The 12,963-nt window shown below is 42.6% G+C and overlaps 1 protein-coding gene across 2 annotated transcripts in view; it reads left to right on the top strand.

The window, feature by feature from the left end:
- Positions 1-12,963, top strand: part of CAMSAP1 (calmodulin regulated spectrin associated protein 1) — a 64,368-nt gene that overhangs the window by 39,292 nt on the left and 12,113 nt on the right. For both annotated transcript variants that reach the window (XM_088459707.1, XM_088459706.1), the window contains 4 exons: positions 7,118-7,286; positions 8,010-8,101; positions 8,443-8,527; positions 10,533-12,888. In XM_088459707.1, coding sequence (XP_088315833.1) covers positions 7,118-7,286; positions 8,010-8,101; positions 8,443-8,527; positions 10,533-12,888 — 2,702 coding nt within the window. The remainder of the gene's footprint in view (positions 1-7,117; positions 7,287-8,009; positions 8,102-8,442; positions 8,528-10,532; positions 12,889-12,963) is intronic.

Genomic DNA, 12,963 nt, shown 5'->3' with positions numbered 1-12,963 from the left:
TTATCATCCTAATGGTCTTACATTATCTACATCCTAGTAATATGGCTGTGTATATGGCACCCACCACTAGAGGGCAGTACAACATACACCTTTCTCCTATCTCTCTCCCTGTCATACAGTGTATTTATCATCCTAATGATCTTACATTATCTACATCCTAGTAATATGGCTGTGTATATGGCACCCACCACTAGAGGGCAGTACAACATACACCTTTCTCCTATCTCTCACCCTGTAATACAGTGTATTTATCATCCTAATGATCTTACATTATCTCTACATCCTAGTAATATGGCTGTGTATATGGCACCCACCACTAGAGGGCAGTACTACATACACCTTTCTCCTATCTCTCACCCTGTCATACAGTGTATTTATCATCCTAATGATCTTACATTATCTACATCCTAGTAATATGGCTGTGTATATGGCACCCACCACTAGAGGGCAGTACAACATACACCTTTCTCCTATCTCTCACCCTGTCATACAGTGTATTTATCATCCTAATGATCTTACATTATCTACATCCTAGTAATATGGCTGTGTATATGGCACCCACCACTAGAGGGCAGTACAACATACACCTTTCTCCTATCTCTCACCCTGTCATACAGTGTATTTATCATCCTAATGATCTTACATTATCTACATCCTAGTAATATGGCGGTGTATATGGCACCCACCACTAGGGGGCAGTACAACATACACCTTTCTCCTATCTCTTACCCTGTCATACAGTGTATTTATCATCCTAATGATCTTACATTATCTACATCCTAGTAATATGGCTGTGTATATCGCATCCACCACTAGAGGGCAGTACAACATACACCTTTCTCCTATCTCTCACCCTGTCATACAGTGTATTTATCATCCTAATGATCTTACATTATCTACATCCTAGTAATATGGCTGTGTATATGGCACCCACCACTAGAGGGCAGTACTACATACACCTTTCTCCTATCTCTCACCCTGTCATACAGTGTATTTATCATCCTAATGATCTTACATTATCTACATCCTAGTAATATGGCTGTGTATATGGCGTCCACCACTAGAGGGCAGTACAACATACACCTTTCTCCTATCTCTCACCCTGTCATACAGTGTATTTATCATCCTAATGATCTTACATTATCTACATCCTAGTAATATGGCTGTGTATATGGCACCCACCACTAGAGGGCAGTACAACATACACCTTTCTCCTATCTCTCACCCTGTCATACAGTGTATTTATCATCCTAATGATCTTACATTATCTACATCCTAGTAATATGGCTGTGTATATGGCACCCACCACTAGAGGGCAGTACAACATACACCTTTCTCCTATCTCTCTCCCTGTCATACAGTGTATTTATCATCCTAATGATCTTACATTATCTACATCCTAGTAATATGGCTGTGTATATGGCACCCACCACTAGAGGGCAGTACAACATACACCTTTCTCCTATCTCTCACCCTGTCATACAGTGTATTTATCATCCTAATGATCTTACATTATCTACATCCTAGTAATATGGCTGTGTATATGGCACCCACCACTAGAGGGTAGTACAACATACACCTTTCTCCTATCTCTCACCCTGTCATACAGTGTATTTATCATCCTAATGATCTTACATTATCTACATCCTAGTAATATGGCTGTGTATATGGCATCCACCACTAGAGGGCAGTACAACATACACCTTTATCTCCTATCTCTCACCCTGTCATACAGTGTATTTATCATCCTAATGATCTTACATTATCTACATCCTAGTAATATGGCTGTGTATATGGCATCCACCACTAGAGGGCAGTACAACATACACCTTTCTCCTATCTCTCACCCTGTAATACAGTGTATTTATCATCCTAATGATCTTACATTATCTACATCCTAGTAATATGGCTGTGTATATGGCACCCACCACTAGAGGGCAGTACTACATACACCTTTCTCCTATCTCTCACCCTGTCATACAGTGTATTTATCATCCTAATGATCTTACATTATCTACATCCTAGTAATATGGCTGTGTATATGGCACCCACCACTAGAGGGCAGTACAACATACACCTTTCTCCTATCTCTCTCCCTGTCATACAGTGTATTTATCATCCTAATGATCTTACATTATCTCTACATCCTAGTAATATGGCTGTGTATATGGCACCCACCACTAGAGGGCAGTACTACATACACCTTTCTCCTATCTCTCACCCTGTCATACAGTGTATTTATCATCCTAATGATCTTACATTATCTACATCCTAGTAATATGGCTGTGTATATGGCACCCACCACTAGAGGGCAGTACAACATACACCTTTCTCCTATCTCTCACCCTGTCATACAGTGTATTTATCATCCTAATGATCTTACATTATCTACATCCTAGTAATATGGCTGTGTATATGGCACCCACCACTAGAGGGCAGTACAACATACACCTTTCTCCTATCTCTCACCCTGTCATACAGTGTATTTATCATCCTAATGATCTTACATTATCTACATCCTAGTAATATGGCGGTGTATATGGCACCCACCACTAGAGGGCAGTACAACATACACCTTTCTCCTATCTCTCACCCTGTCATACAGTGTATTTATCATCCTAATGATCTTACATTATCTACATCCTAGTAATATGGCTGTGTATATGGCGTCCACCACTAGAGGGCAGTACAACATACACCTTTCTCCTATCTCTCACCCTGTCATACAGTGTATTTATCATCCTAATGATCTTACATTATCTACATCCTAGTAATATGGCTGTGTATATGGCACCCACCACTAGAGGGCAGTACAACATACACCTTTCTCCTATCTCTCTCCCTGTCATACAGTGTATTTATCATCCTAATGATCTTACATTATCTACATCCTAGTAATATGGCTGTGTATATGGCACCCACCACTAGAGGGCAGTACAACATACACCTTTCTCCTATCTCTCACCCTGTCATACAGTGTATTTATCATCCTAATGATCTTACATTATCTACATCCTAGTAATATGGCTGTGTATATGGCACCCACCACTAGAGGGTAGTACAACATACACCTTTCTCCTATCTCTCACCCTGTCATACAGTGTATTTATCATCCTAATGATCTTACATTATCTACATCCTAGTAATATGGCTGTGTATATGGCATCCACCACTAGAGGGCAGTACAACATACACCTGTCTCTCCTATCTCTCACCCTGTCATACAGAGTATTTATCATCCTAATGATCTTACATTATCTACATCCTAGTAATATGGCTGTGTATATGGCACCCACCACTAGAGGGCAGTACAACATACACCTTTCTCCTATCTCTCACCCTGTCATACAGAGTATTTATCATCCTAATGATCTTACATTATCTACATCCTAGTAATATGGCTGTGTATATGGCACCCACCACTAGAGGGCAGTACAACATACACCTTTCTCCTATCTCTCACCCTGTCGTACAGAGTATTTATCATCCTAATGATCTTACATTATCTATATCCTAGTAATATGGCTGTGTATATGGCATCCACCACTAGAGGGCAGTACAACATACACCTTTCTCCTATCTCTCACCCTGTTGTACAGTGTATTTATCATCCTAATGATCTTACATTATCTACATCCTAGTAATATGGCTGTGTATATGGCACCCACCACTAGAGGGCAGTACAACATACACCTTTCTCCTATCTCTCACCCTGTCGTACAGTGTATTTATCATCCTAATGATCTTACATTATCTACATCCTAGTAATATGGCTGTGTATATGGCACCCACCACTAGAGGGCAGTACAACATACACCTTTCTCCTATCTCTCACCCTGTCATACAGTGTATTTATCATCCTAATGATCTTACATTATCTACATCCTAGTAATATGGCTGTGTATATGGCATCCACCACTAGAGGGCAGTACAACATACACCTTTCTCCTATCTCTCTCCCTGTCATACAGTGTATTTATCATCCTAATGATCTTACATTATCTCTGCATCCTAGTAATATGGCTGTGTATATGGCATCCACCACTAGAGGGCAGTACAACATACACCTTTCTCCTATCTCTCACCCTGTCATACAGTGTATTTATCATCCTAATGATCTTACATTATCTACATCCTAGTAATATGGCTGTGTATATGGCACCCACCACTAGAGGGCAGTACAATATACACCTTTCTCCTATCTCTCTCCCTGTCATACAGAGTATTTATCATCCTAATGATCTTACATTATCTACATCCTAGTAATATGGCTGTGTATATGGCACCCACCACTAGAGGGCAGTACAACATACACCTTTCTCCTATCTCTCACCCTGTCATACAGTGTATTTATCATCCTAATGATCTTACATTATCTACATCCTAGTAATATGGCTGTGTATATGGCATCCACCACTAGAGGGCAGTACAACATACACCTTTCTCCTATCTCTCACCCTGTCATACAGTGTATTTATCATCCTAATGGTCTTACATTATCTACATCCTAGTAATATGGCTGTGTATATGGCACCCACCACTAGAGGGCAGTACAACATACACCTTTATCTCCTATCTCTCACCCTGTCATACAGTGTATTTATCATCCTAATGATCTTACATTATCTACATCCTAGTAATATGGCTGTGTATATGGCACCCACCACTAGAGGGCAGTACAACATACACCTTTCTCCTATCTCTCACCCTGTCATACAGTGTATTTATCATCCTAATGATCTTACATTATCTACATCCTAGTAATATGGCTGTGTATATGGCATCCACCACTAGAGGGCAGTACAACATACACCTTTCTCCTATCTCTCTCCCTGTCATACAGAGTATTTATCATCCTAATGATCTTACATTATCTACATCCTAGTAATATGGCTGTGTATATGGCACCCACCACTAGAGGGCAGTACAACATACACCTTTCTCCTATCTCTCACCCTGTCATACAGTGTATTTATCATCCTAATGATCTTACATTATCTACATCCTAGTAATATGGCTGTGTATATGGCACCCACCACTAGAGGGCAGTACAACATACACCTTTCTCCTATCTCTCACCCTGTCATACAGTGTATTTATCATCCTAATGATCTTACATTATCTACATCCTAGTAATATGGCTGTGTATATGGCACCCACCACTAGAGGGCAGTACAACATACACCTTTCTCCTATCTCTCACCCTGTCGTACAGTGTATTTATCATCCTAATGATCTTACATTATCTACATCCTAGTAATATGGCTGTGTATATGGCACCCACCACTAGAGGGCAGTACAATATACACCTTTCTCCTATCTCTCTCCCTGTCATACAGAGTATTTATCATCCTAATGATCTTACATTATCTACATCCTAGTAATATGGCTGTGTATATGGCACCCACCACTAGAGGGCAGTACAGCATACACCTTTCTCCTATCTCTCACCCTGTCATACAGTGTATTTATCATCCTAATGATCTTACATTATCTACATCCTAGTAATATGGCTGTGTATATGGCACCCACCACTAGAGGGCAGTACAACATACACCTTTCTCCTATCTCTCACCCTGTCATACAGTGTATTTATCATCCTAATGATCTTACATTATCTACATCCTAGTAATATGGCTGTGTATATGGCACCCACCACTAGAGGGCAGTACAACATACACCTTTCTCCTATCTCTCACCCTGTCATACAGTGTATTTATCATCCTAATGATCTTACATTATCTACATCCTAGTAATATGGCTGTGTATATGGCACCCACCACTAGAGGGCAGTACAACATACACCTTTCTCCTATCTCTCACCCTGTCATACAGTGTATTTATCATCCTAATGGTCTTACATTATCTACATCCTAGTAATATGGCTGTGTATATGGCACCCACCACTAGAGGGCAGTACTACATACACCTTTATCTCCTATCTCTCACCCTGTCATACTGTGTATTTATCATCCTAATGATCTTACATTATCTACATCCTAGTAATATGGCTGTGTATATGGCACCCACCACTAGAGGGCAGTACAACATACACCTTTCTCCTATCTCTCACCCTGTCATACAGTGTATTTATCATCCTAATGATCTTACATTATCTACATCCTAGTAATATGGCTGTGTATATGGCATCCACCACTAGAGGGCAGTACTACATACACCTTTCTCCTATCTCTCACCTTGTCGTACAGTGTATTTATCATCCTAATGATCTTACATTATCTACATCCTAGTAATATGGCTGTGTATATGGCACCCACCACTAGAGGGCAGTACAACATACACCTTTCTCCTATCTCTCTCCCTGTCATACAGAGTATTTATCATCCTAATGATCTTACATTATCTACATCCTAGTAATATGGCTGTGTATATGGCACCCACCACTAGAGGGCAGTACAACATACACCTTTCTCCTATCTCTCTCCCTGTCATACAGAGTATTTATCATCCTAATGATCTTACATTATCTACATCCTAGTAATATGGCTGTGTATATGGCACCCACCACTAGAGGGCAGTACAACATACACCTTTCTCCTATCTCTCACCCTGTCATACAGTGTATTTATCATCCTAATGATCTTACATTATCTACATCCTAGTAATATGGCTGTGTATATGGCACCCACCACTAGAGGGCAGTACAACATACACCTTTCTCCTATCTCTCTCCCTGTCATACAGAGTATTTATCATCCTAATGATCTTACATTATCTACATCCTAGTAATATGGCTGTGTATATGGCACCCACCACTAGAGGGCAGTACAACATACACCTTTCTCCTATCTCTCACCCTGTCATACAGTGTATTTATCATCCTAATGATCTTACATTATCTACATCCTAGTAATATGGCTGTGTATATGGCACCCACCACTAGAGGGCAGTACAACATACACCTTTCTCCTATCTCTCTCCCTGTCATACAGTGTATTTGCGTGAGTTTGGCCACTTGATAACTAGTGTAAAGTAATCTATATTGTATTGATTGAAGATGGTGAGATTTTGCATGGAGAATAATCATCTTGGCATAGATTCTGTGTATCCTGCTGTTTGGTTGAATTTTTATTTTTCTTATGTAAACTTTCTCCAGCTAAAGCGTTATTGCCGCATAAAAGCAGCCGACCCCAGATTCCCATTTCCAATGCGACAAAGCGAAGTTTCATGGCCAGTCCAGCCAGCACATCGGATTCACCGACGACAGCTCAGACCATATTTGAAGCCAGCAGCAGAAGTTACCTGCAGCCTGAGGATGTGGAGAAGTCAGTGTTAGTCTATTATATGGGGCAGTGTCAGTGTTAGTCTATTATATGGAGCAGTGTTAGTGTAAAGTGTATTATATGGAGCAGTGTCAGTGTATTATATGGAGCAGTGTCAGTGTATTATATGGAGCAGTGTCAGTGTATTATATGGAGCAGTGTCAGTGTATTATATGGGGCAGTGTCAGTGTATTATATGGAGCAGTGTCAGTGTATTATATGGAGCAGTGTCAGTGTATTATATGGAGCAGTGTCAGTGTATTATATGGGGCAGTGTCAGTGTATTATATGGAGCAGTGTCAGTGTATTATATGGCCCAGTGTCAGTGTTAGTCTATTATATGGGGCAGTGTTAGTGTAAAGTGTATTATATGGAGCAGTGTCAGTGTATTATATGGAGCAGTGTCAGTGTATTATATGGAGCTGTGTCAGTGTATTATATGGGGCAGTGTCAGAGTAAAGTGTAATACAGGGAGGGAGGGATATGTAGCGCTAATCCCAAGGCGTTGGCCCTACATCTAGGTTTGTGCTTAGTGGTGTTCCGTTAAACGTTAGGATGCGTTGTACAGCGATTCCAATTCCTGCTTTGCGTTCACCAACGATGAATCAGAAAATGGGGCTCATTTCATAAAAGCAGTTTTCTAGTAATATTTGTTCACCCCGATGTACTGTCCTTTTGTTACTGAGCCTTGTGCAAGATTTACATGTTGTATTAATCACTGTTTAGCGGGAAAGGAAGCGCAGCCTTCGGACCGCCCCATCCGCTACTGCCCTTAAGACAAAAGCAGCAGAAGACGGTTCAGTCGGATGACAGCCCCAGTAAGTATCTGGTTCCATGATTGATCAGCAATCGGGTGAAACGATAAACACCAATACCCAAAAGGATTACTTTGCTTTTCTGCAATTATTGTAGGATCACCTGTAGAAATACCGGTACGTGCGTCAGAGACCGGTATCTGGCTTTGTGTGGAGGAGATACACGGCGTGATAAAGCCCATAATTATCCTGACTGGTCACAGTGATGCTATACAGTGCATTATACTGTACATAGGAGCCCAGCGATGGTCCCCATGTTATAACCTGTCATCAGCTGTTTATAATGTATACAGTAATATGATATATGCAGCACTGGGTTACTATGTCATCATTTTCACATTTAGATCACAGAGATCGTTCCAATTCCTTGACGCGCTCTGATGTCTCTCCTCGATCGTCCGTGATGGCCTGGGCAGAGAAAAGGCCACGGTGAGTAACCACGGCTTAGGTCTGTCCCTTGTTCCCAGGTAATGGGTTGGTGAATGTACCCTAGGGCTGTGTCGCAGAGCAAAGAAAATAGGACACATGAAATATTTAAAGCACATTTTGGAAACAAATAGGAAAATGACAAAGTGATTTAATAATTATATTCTCGGTGATTGGGCTAAAAGTGAATTAAAGGCCTATTTTACTTTCTACCTTGTATTTGTCTGATAAGATAAATCAGGACTTCCCGTAGCTGCTGTAATGGTGTATCTGCCTGTCCCAGAAGCCTTTGCTCTCTGTAGCCATCCTCTCGTTGCCTGACTCCTTGTGGTGGGTGCATAGGGCCTCATTCACAGGTGTACGCTATGCCGATATTATCTCAGTTAAGCGATTATTGGTAAACTGCGCATGTGTCTAAGTCGCAGTCCGCATGCACCAAGAGTTACTCGCAGTGTGATTGACAGTCAAGGTGCATTGGGGCAGGTAACGGGGAGTATGCAATGAACGCAGGCATGTCGCAACAGTTTCGGGAGCGTGTCACATCCTGCAGCTGCGATCCTGTACGCAAGAAAAGTGCTCCAGTTCTGTTTGACCAAAGGGTTATTCAGAAGAGCAATAATCGGAAGATATGCGAGCGGTGCCGCACCTTTGTACGCTGAAGCTCGGCGATGCGAAGTCACAATTGGGCGTCTAAATACATCTCCTGGCGTCTGCGACATTTGCATATTTCCTCACAGCAGCTGCGTACACCGTCGTAATGGCGGCTTCATTAGCGCTCATCTCTGAATCCGGTACATGGATCGTAACAATACAGATTAAACCCTGTCCCTTTACCCGTAGAGGACATAAACCCGCCATATATCCCGTAGTAGGAACAACTCCGCTGCTTTGTTTGGTTGCTGCTTCAATGATCCATTTTGAATCTTGTTTTTTTTCTTTCTTGTTTCCAAAGCGCTTTTGTGTCTATGGGAAACATTGTGTTGCAGAATCTCTGAATGGATTATACAATGTGTTTCAAGTGGGTTCCAACTAAAAGATCCCAGATGGGTGGATTCCCAGAAATGATACTTAAACAAACAAATTGAACATAAAAGTGTAAATATAATACAATACTTAGCTACAGTTGTTTATTAATTCAGTATATACAGCAATCACATCAGCAAATCCAGGAGCCCTTCTCTCAGCATCTAGAGACTGGATTATGTTCAAACGTCCTGGCACTTCTGCAGTCAGTGGTGTTCCAGGAATAAGGCTCCCTCTATACCGACACAGTACAGCTTATATAGGCTAGATGCTGAGGGGAAAAACTCCTGAATAGGCATTTTAAAAGGTATAAAGGTCATCTTTCGCAATACACACAAATATTAACAGACAGTAGGGGGCACTGTTGCCTCAATTATGTATATTGGAAGTCAGTACATTTATGGTGTGTAGTTGAAGGTAAGACTATGTTGACACAGGCTTAAGTATATATTGTCTCATAACAATGCATTTGTAATAGCTAGCATTTATGGTGTGTATTTTGTGTAGATGAAGGTAAAACTATGTTAACACAGGCTTAAGTATATCTTGTCTCATAACAATACATTTGTAATAGCTAGCATTTATGGTGTGTAGTTGAAGGTAAAACTATGTTGACACAGGCTTAAGTATATCTTGTCTCATAACAATACATTTGTAATAGCTAGCATTTATGGTGTGTAGTTGAAGGTAAAACTATGTTGACACAGGCTTAAGTATATCTTGTCTCATAACAATACATTTGTAATAGCTAACTAGTTAGCATTCTAAAACATATTGACATATACTGGATAATGTCACAATCTGTATATGATGCAAAACCGGCTGAGAGCACTGAACATCAAAATGGCTTGAAAACTCTTATTTTGATATCTCTTGATATACAATGTCTGTGTTTATTGTTGCTTTTTATACTATATAATGTATTTGCGGTAACGTTTCTTTTGACGTTGATGGTGACCAGAGCCTGTTTCTCATTTCCATGCAGACCCCTGTCCCAACCGCCATTTGCCCTTCACTGTGCGGATGATGTCGATGCAGCATCTGGCGATAGCATCAGCCTTGCAAGGTCAATCAGTAAGGACAGTCTAGCGTCCAACATCATCAATGCAACGCCGAAGCACTACCTACCAACTTCATCTGCGCCCATCAGGAACCTGATAGGAAATGTAGATATGGAAGATGATGAGGAAGAGCTTGTTGCATTTATAAGATCAGATGAGACCTCAAGCCAAGGAGACCTGGAGTTACAGAGCATCTCCTCCCGGGACTCCAGTCAGCAGGTCACAGCAAGGTCCCCAAGAAGGCCACCAGAAGGAGATGCGGAGAGCAAGCCGGAGAGCTTCTACCTGGAGCCTCTAATGCCGGCTGTTCTTAAACCGGCAAAAGAAAAGCTAATCGTTCACAAGAGAGAGGAGTATGGCGAAGGCAGGCCGAGGGGATTTGTCTCTAGACGTCACAATGAGGGGTCGTTTCCTAGGAAGAAAGTGACCACTAATCACACGGCGCATGACTTGAACAGAACATTCACCCCTGTTAGCAGTTCAGAGTTTCCTGCTGCAGACTGTCCTAAGATAGAGCCTGCACAGTCCATGGACACCGGCAGCAGTACGTTTAGGCCCCTTGCGACAAGCAGCATTGATCCGTTGGGGCAGCCCAGCAGCGGCTTTTTCCTCCATGACGCTAAAGCGGACTGTGTTTCCGAAGAGAGACCGCCACATCATACAGTAGACAAACTACCTGATCCAGAAAGCACGTGGACAGTGTTACGGAACGATTCCGATTCCGACAACCTAGACCTGGAAGAGTGCGAACCGGAACATCTTCCTTCCCGTAAATACATCGGGGAAGAGGAGTCTGCCAAGTTGCAGGAAGACATGAAAGTGAAGGAGCACGATGACAAAGATGACTGGAGCGGGCGCTCTAGCCCCTGCCTGAGCACCATCTCCCAGGTTAGCAGCGTCTCTCTGGCCAGTGGAAATGTGCGAATGACCAGCTTTGCAGAGAGGAAGTTTCAGAGACTAAACAGTTACGAAACTAAGTCTAGTACCAGCAGCTCACAGAAGACCACGCCGGACGGTTCCGAGTGCTGCCTCCCTCCATTGACCACCACCTGGAAGCAACGGAGAGAGCAGAGCCCTGGCAGGCAAAACAAAGACCACACAAATGTCCTGGCATCCGAACTCGTGCAACTACACATGCAGCTGGAGGAGAAACGTAGGGCCATCGAGGCGCAGAAGAAAAAGATGGAGTCGCTGTCCGCGCGGCAGCGCCTAAAGCTGGGGAAAGAGGCCTTTTTGCATGTTGTGAAGAAAGGCAAACATGAAGGAACTTCTCATCCACTGAAGCCAGAACATTGCTCCAAGGACCATGCCAAGCAGAACACAGAGGATTGCAATCCCGTGATCACCATGAGCTTTAAGGCGGAACAGTACCTGGAGAAAACGGACCTGGCAAGCGAGGTCTCCAAAGAACCTAAGTTTCAAGACTTTTTTGATCAAAAGCCAAAAGAGCTGGATTCGGAAGAAGGCGGTGTCTGCGGCATCATCGCTGATGCCAGTCCTGACGACATTGACTCTGAGATAGATGCCAGTGAGTGCGACCTCTCCATTGAGAAGCTGAACGAAACCATCAGCACCTTACAGCAGGCTATACTGAAAATCTCCCAGCAGCAAGAGATGCTTATGAAGGTGCCAGCCTCTGCGGTGCCAACCCCGAAAAATAACACTCAACAGGACCATAAGTTAAAACCTCCCATTCAGTTCGTGGAACCTTTGTCCCCCACGGGGGTTGCCACGGGACCTCGCAAAGCTCAGCGATTTGGTCAGGGCCGAAACACACGCTCATCCCGGACATTTGACCATAAATCATCTAAAGATAAAACCTCTCGTATAATTACTCCGGCCCAAAGTATAGAAACTCTGCCCCATTTAAAACCAGTTCATGCTCTGAAATCGCCCATCGTCCCCACGGAAGATCTTGTCCTAGACAACGGCGCTGAGCAAGGAGATGGTCGTGGTCAGGATAAATCCGCGGGCGGTTTCCGACTACACGATGAGAATAACCAGAGGACGTTTGTTCTGTCCACCTCTAGGGATGCAAATATTATTTCTGAACAGATGCACAGAGATGCTATAAACAGTTTGCGCGCGGCTGGCGTGGGTTCCTCGGAGACATCTGGGAAAGAGAATGTCCCAGTGGATGAGCAGCTGAAGAGCAAAACTAGTCTGATCGAGGTGGATCTGTCTGAGCTGAAAGAGACCGATGAAGAAATTGAGCAGGCCGAGAAATCCACGGACATTATTGGCGAAGATCAGAAATCCGGTGTTGGCTTTTTCTTTAAGGCAAGTAGCTCTTAGTAACACTTTATTCCTGCATTACCGATTAGCTGAGCGTAGACAACACTAAGTAAACTCCTA

The sequence above is a fragment of the Taudactylus pleione genome, unplaced genomic scaffold, assembly GCF_031769625.1.
Source record: "Taudactylus pleione unplaced genomic scaffold, aTauple2 ptg000927l, whole genome shotgun sequence".
NCBI classification, from domain to species: Eukaryota; Metazoa; Chordata; class Amphibia; order Anura; family Myobatrachidae; genus Taudactylus; species Taudactylus pleione.
This window is presented reverse-complemented; position numbering and strand designations above follow the sequence as displayed.